Source organism: Syngnathus acus, chromosome 15 (genome assembly GCF_901709675.1).
Source record: "Syngnathus acus chromosome 15, fSynAcu1.2, whole genome shotgun sequence".
In the NCBI taxonomy this organism is placed as follows: Eukaryota; Metazoa; Chordata; class Actinopteri; order Syngnathiformes; family Syngnathidae; genus Syngnathus; species Syngnathus acus.
This window is the reverse complement of record NC_051100.1, coordinates 7,428,230-7,441,561: the sequence shown is the minus strand read 5'-3', so window position 1 is coordinate 7,441,561 and position 13,332 is coordinate 7,428,230. Positions and strand designations below refer to the sequence as shown.

The following is a 13,332-nucleotide window of genomic DNA, read 5'->3' as shown; positions in this document are numbered from 1 at the left end:
CAGCCACCTCTCCGCTGGGAAGGGATCAAAACAGAGATGTGTTAGGAGGTGGGAGCAGAGTCTTTTCTTTATGGATGCTGCAATGTGGACTACAAATTGGAAAGTTTACATTGCTGTGTGAATTGTGGACATGCCTACCAATGAACGAATTATTATTCTGAATTCTCATAAAATGGAGTACAGTACTCGGCCGCATCCAGCAGAGGCACTGTGGATTTTGTCTCAGTTATTTTGTGGCCCAAAAAAGACCACGACTTCAACTATAAGGCCTAAGCAGACCTATATTATGCCACTTGCACACACACATATCGTCCCCAAGTTCTTTATTACCCGTTTTGGTATTGATTGCGCTCATGGTAATGGAAACGTTTAATTCACTGTGTGTTTTACCAGGACAGCCAACTTAACTTTGGAGATGGAATAACAAGATTAGGCGTACATTTGCCTCAATGTTCCTGGTGAAAATGTTAGGCTTCACGGAAACATTTTGCTTTGATTGATCCCCCGTGACCTAAACAGTTGAGCGGTTTCCATTGCCAGACGTGCCACCACTGCCAATGTCAACTGCATGGTGTAATAAAATCCCTCGTTAAGCCAGGTCAATATTTAACAGAGAAAGAGCCATTCTTCTGAAGCCAGATGTTAACAATAGAGAAGCTTAATGAAGTCCTTGCATTCAACCATCCCACTGCACTCAAGGAAAGACTTCTTGCTCCCTCTCAGGAGACGGAGGCGACTCGTGATGTCTATCAGTTGCAACCCCTGCTACAAAAGATTAAATTTAATTTATTGTAATCAAAATGTTACAGCCTGGTCAATGTTACAACTTCATTCTCCGATTTAATCTCAACTGTCAGTGGATCACTCCTGTTTGGTGTTTCTGTATTCATTGTCATCTTATATGAGTGTGTTATAAGTGTGGCTAGAAGAATATGTATAGATTAAAAAGTGTTTCAAGGAGCATGAAAAGAAACAAGCACAAATGGTGGAATGTGGCCCCCATAATGTACAAGCAATGTGAAAATAAATGGAAATAGCAAGGCAGCAAGAAAGCCATATGATTTTATTTTTTTTTTAACATATCACAGTGTGTCTGTGTCAAATTATTAATGTCGCTCACGGTACATCGTGCTGCTCTTTCGATCATCGTCTTAGTCAGCCCTCAATGAATTCATTTTCCGGCGTGTGTTATCTTGTTTCCACTCTCATGGGAGGCATAAAAAAAAATCAATTTTTTCTTTAACACAGCTGAAATGATCTTTGTGGGTATCACAATATATTCTGTACCTCTCCTGATCCCATTACATGCAAAAAGTTGACAAGTATGCGCAACAGTGATATGCCAAGGTATTTTTGGACTGGAAGTGGCTCTTTCTTATTGTTTGACTGGTCCTGTGATTTATGTTCAAGTGTGACTTGCATATACATATTAAAATAGGAGCTTGGTATGGCACCCAAGGTCATTCTGATTTTCTGAAATAGACCGGCCATTCGTGAATCTTCTAAAATTCCCGATGCATCAGGCAGTGAACCCTAACTGGCCTTTTAACATTTCTTTTTTGAGAAAACTCAGCAGCTCCAGTATATCTTGACAAATACCAGCTGCTGCGAGTCACTTGAAACGAGTGGCCTTCCGGGGCTTTCTGGAATGAATACGATGCATGTGTGTTGAAAAACGAAGTCTGGTTTAAAAGTGGCAAAGGTTGAAACAGGGGATTTATCTTTAATAAATGCATCAATTATCAATGTTTTGGAAAAATAATCTAAACTTTGGCCCAGAAATATGCTGATAAACTGAAACTCAGTAGAGCTGCAGTAGTATTTGTACAACACACTCTAATTATGACCATATATTTTTAACATTGACAGAAATTATTGCAGTCAATGACAGCTTTATGTCAGGAGCCAATGAAAATGCCAAAGGCAACTTTAAATTTTGGCCAAGAATATTTATTGATGGTGAGGGTGGTCGTGACTGTGGACGTGGCTCTACAAAAGTTAATCTGCAATAGGATGTGGACGGTGACACTACAAAAGTTCATTGTTGCAGGGGGTCGAATGTGTGTGAATGTGGGGGGATCACATGGTTCAACCTGCCCGTATACAGACCATTTGTTTTGTAAAAATCAAGATTTGGACACTCCCGTGGTTGTGTATGAAGATAAAAATTATAAGAACATGTTACTGTTTAAAAATGTCTTGAACGTAACTATACTTCTTTATGCTTTTGAATCGAATAGGCAACTTAAAATAAAGCCAGATGTTGAAAAAGTGCTTTTCAGTGGGCAGCTTTCAGCATGACATGATAGTTTGAAACAGGAGTGGGATACCTGAAGACAAGACTCTTTCATTTTGTGCCCCATGACTTTCGATGAACAAATAAAACCTCAGAGGAGCTATTTATATAATAATCACTAAAACACCAAAAAAATCTTCATTTTTGTCATGAATTTATTTTGGCCCTCTTAGAGCTTTATACAAACTGAAATGGCCCTTGATAAGAAAAAATACTCATGCCTGATTGAGATGTAGAAGTAAGCTGAAAAATGTATCATTTTATTATATTCCATCCATTCAGTTTGTTATTTCTATACAATGGGTCAAGTGTGTGTATTAACTGGCGTAAACATTCGTGGACTCTATGTCATATTCCTTTTAAAACAAAATGGAAGTGATAAAAAATGACAGTCATACAACAGCATATATAATGTGTGTAATTTATCTTGAACTATGCATTCAAGTGGCTGTGACAGCAAACATTCCTTTGGCATATGTATATTATGAAAAGTGTCTCCATCCCACTGAATTTCCATTATAAGCAAATAACTGCGGAGGCTTTTTAAACTAAAATGAAAAGCCGTGTTTATAGCATTCTTTCCGGAAGGCTGCCGCTGTCAGCCAACTTTCCACAGTTAACCTTGGAGACAGCATGTGTCTTACACATTATCTTTACACTGAGGAGCATCACGCTGATTTTACTACTGAAAAGTCACAAACCTTTATGTGGGGTTTACGATAGTATGTTGATCAATGTAATAATGCATATTTAACTTTTGTGGCCAATTTGTCATTGTTGTGCTTACAGATTTTTTTCATTTGGAATCTCACGGCTGATTTTTGGCTGGATCAGACTTTTTTTTATAATGTGTCAAAGTTCATGGTAGGATGACTTGAATTTCAGAACAGAATTCACAACGGCAGCCAGGTTACACAGTAAGTTCGGTGTAGTTACTCTCAAATATTGTGTTTGTTCTTCAATCAACTGCAAATAAATGAAGAAATAGCAGAGCAAGTTCCTGCCTGGCTGAGTTAAATTACCTCAACTCGACACGAAAAACAAAAGCTCTCCACTCTCTTGGCTCTTGCTGTGGTGTAACAATTAGTACGAACTATTATTTAAATCATTGTATTGCCAAGTTCAATAGTCAAATTGCAGGAAATCATGTCAATGTGTTACAATTTGGAAAAAAAAATAGCTGCATGTACTCAGTCTTTGTGTGATTATTCATATTACTCAACCTTAGAAGACAGTTCACGTAGTCTTATAATGGATTTTTTGGGTGGCTCGCAAATGTATTGTGCACGTGCTGGTGGCAATAAAAAACTGACCATGTTTAATCATCACCCTCTGAGAGGACACATTCCTTGTCATACCAAACAACATGTAAAAATGTGACCCGCGTGCTCTTTCTGTTCAGGAGGGACTGATTGAGCTGCATGGAAGTCATCGGCCACCCACCGAATACAAATAAGGAGAACCATATGTGTCGAGAAAGACTGGGTAAACTGCACAACATTTTTATTAGATACAGTTTCACTTGCCTTCTGGATGGACCGCAAGGTGACACTATGAAAATAAACGTATGGCTACAGTAAGAAAATAAGGTTAACAGTGCTCGAATCAATGAAATCAGGACTTACCAAAGCAAGTACCAATAACAACAATAACTATGTTGCTCAGTTTTAGCCTGCTGGATTTATTTTTCAATTCTTCTTGACTCAACGCATATTTGTTTTCAAAATGGGGGATAACAATTATTTACTCAATTTACAAACAAAACAGTTTGCGCAAACAAACAATGAATGGAAACAATTGCTGTAGAATCTCTTGAGGAGCTTGTATTGATCATTGATCATTAGCCTTCAAGGATAAACAGATGAGGTTCTTACAATTCGGTGGTCCACCCTGTTAATTCAGTTAAAACATTTTATTTAATCGTTCCCATGTTGAAATTCCCAGCAAAATAAGAAACATGTTTAGAATTTCCAAATCATTTGTCAGACACACATAAGAAAGATTCAAAAGCTTTTGCAAAATATCAAGGACTGTTATGGATTTTGATTATAACAAGTGTTTCTTTTTGTTAACAAACTGAATACATTTTAAATCAACATGCATTTATACTGTATTGGGATACAGTTCAATTCACTGCTGCACAAGGTGTTATTCTAACTAGGTCTGCCACCAAACGTTACTAAATTAATTGAAGTGCCTATTCTTACCTAAATCCTAAACCTGAGATCATAATTAAGAAACTGCACTGCAACCTTTTGGGCGCACTGCAACCTTTTGGGCAAAATGGTCATTAATGTGATGGAAAGCACTAATGAATCTCTGACTCAGTCCTGGCTGATTTGACCATAGGGACTTTCACAGGAGAATAGGTCACCGAGGTTTGCTAATTGTTCCTTTAAAAAAACAAATCACCTCGGCCTTGCTACTGTGGAAAAACCTTAAAGATTTGCAGCAAAATTGCAGCAAATCTGTGATATTAAACAGTTGATGTGATTATGAAGTGCTGGAAATAATCACGCCAAGGCAACATGCTGGAGGAATGCAACATTCACCCCCAAGCCAAAAGTTAAGTTAGCAGGTGGCCTCTTCTACTCACTGAATGTCAACATAGTCCACATAACATCTGGGCAGGCCAGCCACTGCTTTTAATTACGTGCAATACAGTCACTCAATGTTCCGGCATATCCGAAAAAAACATATATATAAAAGTGGGAGGGTGAGCGGGCGAGATGTGGTGCAACAGTACACATCGTGTATTCCGTGAAGGTCAACACAGTTGTGCAAATAAATGTTAATTCTTAACCTTAGCCCCATTTCCATGACCTCTTTAAAATCCCTGAACAGCCGATCTGTGGAAGTGTGCTTCTCTAGAAAATATGCTAATCCTGACCGATGTGCAACAACACTGCAAAGTTTACGCACTCAATTTTGCTTCCAAATTATGACTGCAAGTAATGTGATGGATGTGTCTTTCAGACATAATGTGAAAATGATTGCTTCAGAAATTATAAGATTTCTTCTCTACTGGCAGCCTCATCAGGATCACACATTTGTGGTATAAGGCTACGGAGGTAAACGAAACACACAACTTGAATTATTGATGCTGGAAGACATTGTACATTTGTACATATCATGATAATTGATGAATGGATTATTATGAAGATGCTGTTTAAAGTAGCACAAGACATAAAGTCATGAATTTAGCTGCATCCACATGATGACAACTCTTCCATTAAACCTCTCAATACAACACTGACATGCAGGACAGATTCGACCAACCTGTAGAAATGTTCATACAGAGCAGAGGAAATTATACACTTAATATTAATAGGCTACTCATAGAGGAGATAATACGGAAGAAATCCTGTAAGTCAATAATAAGAAAATATTATTTACAAGTGGTACATTTATTTAAAATACACAACACTCTACATTTAGGTAAACATTGTCCAAACATCACATTGAAAGAAGAGGAGAGCAAGAGGTTTGTAGCAAAGGTCACAAAGGAATAACACGTTTGGTGAAGTTGAATGAAAAATGAAAATCACAATTCCACATGGGCTCAAAAAAAATAAAAAAAAGAGCTGGAATGAAAAAGGTGAACAATGTCATTGGAGTTGAAAGATGATGACAGTTTCTGAGAAAAAAAAAAAAAACCTCTGCAGTTTGTATTAGAAAACTCACATTTTGTTCCCCAACATTTCCCGCAGCCGTTTGTGATCGAAATTTTACCCGTGTTTTTTGGGCTACTTTTCGTCAACATCCACAGTTCACAATTTGAAACAAAATAAATAGAAGTTATTTACGGAGTCCAGCATTTTGTTTTGCAGAGTGAATTGTCCCTAAAAGAAAAAAAAAAGTCTAATTTGATGTCTCCAGTGAAGTGCTCTCTGAGAAGTAACAGATTTTAAAAGGTGTATATGCCGACGGACATCATTATTTGGGATAAGAATGAAATCAACATCATTATAACTAATCATATAAATATCACAATATTCAGTGCTATTTTTGAACAGAGAATAAATTAGGTAATAAAACTCTATATACATAACACTGTACATCACATCAGACCCAGAAATGATGTGTTTTCCAGCCTATTGGTATTCCAGATAGCATAAATTAAATGAACCGCAGGCTCTAATGGCAACCGCAAGACCTTACCACCATATTTCTATACTTTTTGAGAATGACGTTTGAGCTGTCGTCAAAATAAAGCACGGAAATAGCATTGAGTTTGGTCGGGGCGCAGCATGGCTTTGGCACATTGTCAGGAAACATTAAATGGACCTATAAAAGACAGCAAATAAAGTTGGCTTTAGAAGAGGTGTGAATGTTGTGACTTTGTAAATGAATTACGGCTGCTGAGAACACAGCGGTGACATTTATGCTGACTGCGCTTCCTATGTACATGTGGAATAAACTGGAGTGGGAACTTACCAGAGTTTGGACAATCGCATGGTTGGTTGCGTTCATGTGCGCGTTGAGTGGGAATGAGCATTCGCCGTCACAGTAAAAGGCGGCATAGCCTTCAGGCGCTATGATCCAGTCCTACAGCGGAATGTCCTTTAATTTGATTACTTGTGACAATACAACTGAGGGACGTTAAAAGATTTTGTCTTACCTGCCAACCCAAATCACGGAAGCTGACGTAAAGCTCGTGCTTCTTGCAGGCTTGCTTTAGTTCACTTGTGTTATAATCTGAAATGTAAACCATTTGATTTCAAATGTATTCTTTCAGGAATAACTTCAGGAAGCACAATAATTGCTTGATCAGCGAACATGTCAACTTGTAACATTTAGATACTGCTGACTAGGTTTCAGAAATAGCCGGTGGTAGTAGCTTGTTTTGCCATTGGAAAAGCGCCATCATGAGCAGATCCGCAAGTGCCAATTATGAAACGTACCTCCAGTTTTTTGTGCCTTTGATGATTCCTGATTATGAGTTGATTTATTGCGGTTGTGGTTCTTCTTTTTCCCACCGGTGGCTCTGACGGAGCGAAGCAACACCCCACTGGCCTTGAAGAAAGCAACCAGGAATGGCTGCTGCGACTGAGGCCCATTGCGCCCCACAATCCCTGCAGACTTCATGTTGATACTGCGACCTTTAAAACATAACAATTGCAAAATATGTAGAGTACAAGTAAGAGAGGACAAGGCCACTCCATCAGCTTGTTAACATAATGAGGCAGGACATATGTTACATGTTAAGTAAACTCTAAACATTTCATGAAAAGACTCTGTAATCAAATAAGCACAGTCTGATTTTTTTTTAACAATTCATGCAACGTATGTATGTTTCATCTTAGAAAAAAAAAAAGATCTTGGCATACCATCTAAAGTCTCCACACACAGTTGGAGGCCCAGATTCTGCTGTGGGTTCATCACCCAGTGGTTACTGGTGGCCGTTATGTCAAACACTAGCCAACCACCATCAGACGCTTGAACCCTTTTGGAGTCCAGCAAGAAGGTCTCTGCATCTCTGCATATGAGAACACATCGATTCACCACCAGAACATCATTACATACACTCTGAATCGACTTCTAACCCTTTCACCGACAACACGTCAGTTTGAAAGGGCTCTTTGAGGTTCCTTATCGAGTTTCACGCGTTGTGCCTCTCAGCGGCAGCTAAAATGAATGCGGGCACTTATTTACTGCATTAAAAACAAATTACTAAACTCTGGGCCTTGCCTCGGCTCCAAAGTAAATAAAAACTTTCTGTGCACCTCAGCATTGCAAAGCCTCAATGGGCACACATAGACAAAAAGAAACCATATGGTTCTTTGAAGGGATTCTCGTACAGGATTCAGGAGGTCTGTATAAGTTACAGAGCAACAGATAAATGAAGTAACAGAGACTTACAGTAACTCTAATGGATGCCCGAGGTTCTACTCTGCAAAAGAAGCCAAAGTTGATAGGTTCTCTATCACATCATGCTGTCATCCTCTTAAAACCAAACCATCTTCATTAAAAGTAACTAACATTGATACGTAAAGCTGCATTCTTTTGTTTTGTTTTGCTTGACACCACATCCATCATTGCTTGCAGAGTTGTGTGGCAAGATGTCTTCCAGTTTGCATGCTATTTGTTGGGCAATACATATGAAGGTTTCTGATTATATTCCCATGTACTAAATTTTTTAAACATGGGCCTGACATGAGGCATCAATCACACAAAAGGTCAAAAAACAGCTTGTTAATTTGCATCGGGTGCTTTCAAGCGCCAGAACAGCTCAGATAGTTCCTGCTCTGCTTTTGTGGTCACATTATGACATTCAAAAAGAGGCACGATATTTCCACATGGCCCCCAAAGTTCAAGAGTTAGTCACGTGTTTATTACAGGTGTAATAAAAGTCAACCTCATGAGGAATTCCGCATAAATGTACAGTAGTGAACTTGAATTATGTGCTAATTTAAATTGTATGTTGTACACCTGGTGTAGATGATGAAAAGATGTTGAAAGGTTCTAAGTTAAAGAACACACATGGCCACATTGCATTGCCAATTTTCTTATTCGTTTCCATATGCCAGTTGCTGGAGACATGATATGATCACTGCGTATATGTGCAGCCAAAGCATTAATTTCTTCAGAACTGGACAGTAAAAAAGTAAAAAAAAAAGCAAAAAAATTAAAATAAAACTGAATTGCCTCATGGATTTTAATATAAATCATTGTGACTTAATATAACCAAACACTGCCATTTAGTTTTTTTTTTTTTAGTTTGTATGATCAACTTCCAGTGTGGTTTATATGATTTGGGTTTCAGTAACACTAACCTGCAATAGCCTACACCCTGTGAAAACAAATACACCAACATAAACCTTTCCCCTTTAAGACAGTGGAGTTTATTGACTTTGGCCTATTCAAAGCCCTCGAGGGTCATATCTCCCTTTCGATCACCCGCATATTTTTTTTTTCTCAAAAAAGCCCACTCTTGAGCAGACCCATGTGCATTCAGCTATGTCACCATTTAAACTTCCGTTATATAGTGGGAATAGGCAGGTATCGTGGGTATAACAGTGACCATGGAGAGCACTATGGAAGCCTCTGAAGCCTCTAACATGGGCCCTTGTGGTTTTGTCTGGGACTCGGCCAACCAAGCAAGAAACATAAGACGAGTGATAAGTGATGGACCCTCCAAGCTTCATAAGTGGCCAACTTGCTAATGGGCTTCTCTTTATCTGAGAACTATATTTGTGAGGCTGACGTGGTGTGAATGAAGGAGAACAGAGATAGTGATCCAAGGTTGTAAGACAATAGCTGCTACTGTCGCTTGTTTAAGAACTGAAGAAACCCTTTCAAAGTGTGCAGCGTTGGAATAAAAAGGCAAAATAACGCAAGAATGATAATTTTATCTTATTTCAATTTAATTTTGACGTAAGTCATGTTAATGTTAAAATGATGGTAAGGTTCCATTCTTTCAAATGTGTCTTTATGGTTGGCACTTACTTGTTTGGGAACTCCTTAATGACTTGATGAATAGTAACCTTCAGCGTGAGATTGTCAAAGCGGCCTTGGCTGCGGTCCTTATAGATGCGAAATTCTGCAGCAGTGACCGCCTCGCCATCCGGGATCTGAGTCAGATCAAAACGGAACTCCTTGTAGTGCCTTCGTTGGTGAGAGAAATCTTTATCTTTCTCCACTAGGAAAGAAAATAGTACAGCGTGAATTTCATTTGTATAACCACAAACTACAACTTCGCACCTCCTGAACATTTTGTGTGAACGCACCGGAAAAAAAAGTGTGTAATTTTTCACATCTTCTTTTACATTCTTGCGCCAATGAAAACATTTTGACTCCCAACAAAAGCACTTTCCACTTCATTAAATCAGTCAAGTGAATACAGGTAGTGGTTCCCAGACAGGCCCTCCACTGTGTGCCTAACTGCATTCTGTGGCCATGATGAATGGGCTGTCAGTGAAGAAAAACAGGCTGATTTCAATTAAAGACACTTTGCTGTGCTCCTCATGACAGAGAAGAGAGCAAACGGGATTCCTCAATGTCATGTGAGGCTCTGCTTGACCTCATTGCTGACCCTGAGTTGACCTTTTGTAATACCATAATACCGTAATGTTGTAAATAGTGGTCTCTGATGATAGACGTTGCTTAATTGACAGATGCGGACATCTGAACAAATTGAAAGCGTAATAAACCATGTCATAGTGAGACATCTATTTCAGTCAGTGATTAACATTCCAGCCGCCTTTTGTGTTCATCCAGCATCCATCATATTCTATATGTAATAGAATAGAATAGAATAGAATAGAATAGATCTTTATTGTCATTGTCACATGTACAATGAATATATAATATATGTAATTATAACTAAGCACCAATATATTCATGAAAATCATTTAATATGATTTAAAATCCAATGAAGGTGTAGTCTTCTCTGTTGAAACACACACACACATGCACGCACGCACACACACACACACACACACACACTAATGTGATGTGCACGAAAGGTTGTGGACAGGGATGTGGGACGTGGCATCCCACAACCTTGCTGGAACAGTGGATTGGCTGGCATCTGCAGTGATATCATGCAGTGCACTTTCCTGATATTTTATCGTGAGGGGACGCCTGCGGCTACTTAGCACAAACAGGTCAGAGGTCAGGTCTGACTCTTCCCCTGCTGAGTGTGTTCCATTAAAGGAGCCACAGGCAGTAATTTGAAGCAGAAGAGCCGCCGAGTAATAAACATTCCCCTTTCAAGTGGAGAAAAGTTCAATGATAGTGTCTTCTGATGAAAGCGGTCTGAGTCCAGTCGTGATCAATGCAATTGAAGAAAAAAGAAAAGTTTCAGAAAAGTTGCAATTTGGGATAAGCCTTGTCACTTTGTGTAAAGCAGTTTATAAGAAAGCCGAGGTCAGTAGCTCTATTTGAGTGTACTGTAATAAAGACAGAGGCCCATTCAACACTTCACTGACAGTCACCAGAACGAGAGCAGAGCTTTTAAGGCTGACAATGTACATGCCCCGGCGGAGCGTTAAGTGGAAGCAGATGGGCTCGGGCCAAGGTGAGTTACTACCATGCAATGCAACACAAATTCACTACTACTGGAAAAAAAACAAGAAAAAAACATATTGAGCGTGTCAGCACCAGAACCTTGCTGAACAGTATCATTAATTTGGTAACTGGCAATTGGGCACAAGATAAAACAAGGTACCTATGAGTATCTGCCCTATCTCCTCCTTTAAATGGCAGGAAATAATTAAGACCAATTTTCTCAAGGTCAGACAGTCATCTGATAACTGCTGGCTCAAAGGTCATAGCTACTGAACAAACACAGCAATTATAAAGATCACCAGTCTTTTACACCAAAGCAGCACAAATGCAACATTTGAACGCTAAAGTCAAATGACTCAGAGTGCATAATCACTGTAATGATACGCACATTCTAGACATCGTATTTTAAAAAAAGCCTGAGAAGAATACATAAAAACTGATTTCTACGAGAACAACTTACCTATATTGACAAAACTCATCACCATATCTGCGTCATTGAGAAAGTGGTTGTCATGCGCCGTGGTGAGAGCCGGGCTCTGACCCAGCAGAGGGGCCGCTCGGTAGGACTGGGCCACGCGGGAGTAGCCCACATGCTGGGGACTGTAGTAACCCCTCCTTGAGTGTCCTTGGGCCTTGGCAATGTGGCTCTTCCCTGCACCTTGCGGCACCCCCTCTTCCTCCACTGCCATGGCGTTATAAAGGTCCAGCATGAAGAGCGGAGCGGAGGACGCCTGTTTCCCTGGAGAGAAGGGTCTCGGGCGGTGAGGCAAGCCCAGGATGGAAAGGATCTCCCTTTGGATCTCCCGTCGTTCGTGATTGCGCAACTTCCTGTAGATAAAACTTGAGTGCACATGGTTGTCACTGAAGGCGCAATGAGCACAGGACAGAAAAGTCAAGCAGCTCCAAGTAAGTCCAAGCACTGCACGGCTCCAAGGGGACATGTTGCTCACTTTAGGCTCACAAGTTCAACTACATTGCAATGTGTGGAAGACCTTGAGCAGATATCCAGAGTGGAATCAAGGACGCATGGAGGAAGAAGCACGGCGTCCAGGCTGGTAACTGGGGAGAACTGAGAGGAGACAAATGAGGTATCAGCTTGCATCCAAAGTAGCACTCCTTCGCCTTTTCCTTCTCCTGCTCAACCTTGTATTCATTCACGGTCCATCCAAAGCCTCGCTATTTATGGACTTGTGACATCGTCCCTCACCCAACGCCTCTTTGGTGGGAAAAAAAACACATATAGCTACGCCCAAAAAGGTCGACAGGAGTGTTCCGGGGATTAAATTGTAGTGGAAGAGTCAACTTTTGCCCCTGCACTCACTTTTCTCCCAACAGTGAGTGGGAGAGAGAGAGAGAGAGAGAGAGAGAGAGAGAGAGAGAGAGAGAGAGAGAGAGAGAGAGAGAGAGGTGGGGTGGGGTGGGGTGGGGTGGGGTGCATGTTACCCTCTGAGAACATCCCACACTCCACTTTTTGTTTGTGCATCCACCTAGAGGCCGCAATAAAAATGTCACAACCCCACTCCCACGGTGAACGTGTAAACGGAGACACTTGAAATCCGAGAACCTGTCCTAACGAGTGAAAGAATAGTGGCAGAGCCTTTTAATCACCTCGACTTATTGAAGTCACTATGGCTTCAGCACTCACACACAATGCACCCGGTCGCAGAATGAATGCCATGACAACATGGTCCACTGAGAAGATGTGAATCCAGATTTGTTATACTTCAACAAATATTACTACAAGCGTGGTCTTCTGATCTGAACACCACTACTGTGAAATAACAATGCCAGAACAAAGAATTACACACAGCTATGGGTGTCACAAGACTAAATGATATCCAGTTGCATCTCTAACTAAATCTGCACATAAAATATAAAGCAAAAAATAAAAGAGAAATCCTGAAGAAAGCTTCAATTATAAACAATCTTCAATAGCGCTGCCGATGAAATAAATGGTGATTTAAATGAATAAAAACTTGAGGTTCTCAAAGATGAAAGAAATTTGATTAGATCTGATGACAATG

General features: G+C 39.9%; 1 protein-coding gene across 1 annotated transcript; it reads right to left on the bottom strand.

The window, feature by feature from the left end:
* Positions 1-5,681: 5,681 nt before the first annotated feature.
* Positions 5,682-12,611, bottom strand: bmp5 (bone morphogenetic protein 5). Its single transcript, XM_037271749.1, has 7 exons — positions 11,769-12,611; positions 9,746-9,938; positions 7,627-7,775; positions 7,201-7,398; positions 6,918-6,994; positions 6,734-6,844; positions 5,682-6,583 (listed from the first exon to the last, which is right to left on the bottom strand). Exons 1-7 carry the CDS (start codon positions 12,247-12,249, stop codon positions 6,434-6,436), a joined length of 1,359 nt encoding a protein of 452 aa, XP_037127644.1. The 5' UTR covers positions 12,250-12,611; the 3' UTR covers positions 5,682-6,433.
* Positions 12,612-13,332: the final 721 nt, after the last annotated feature.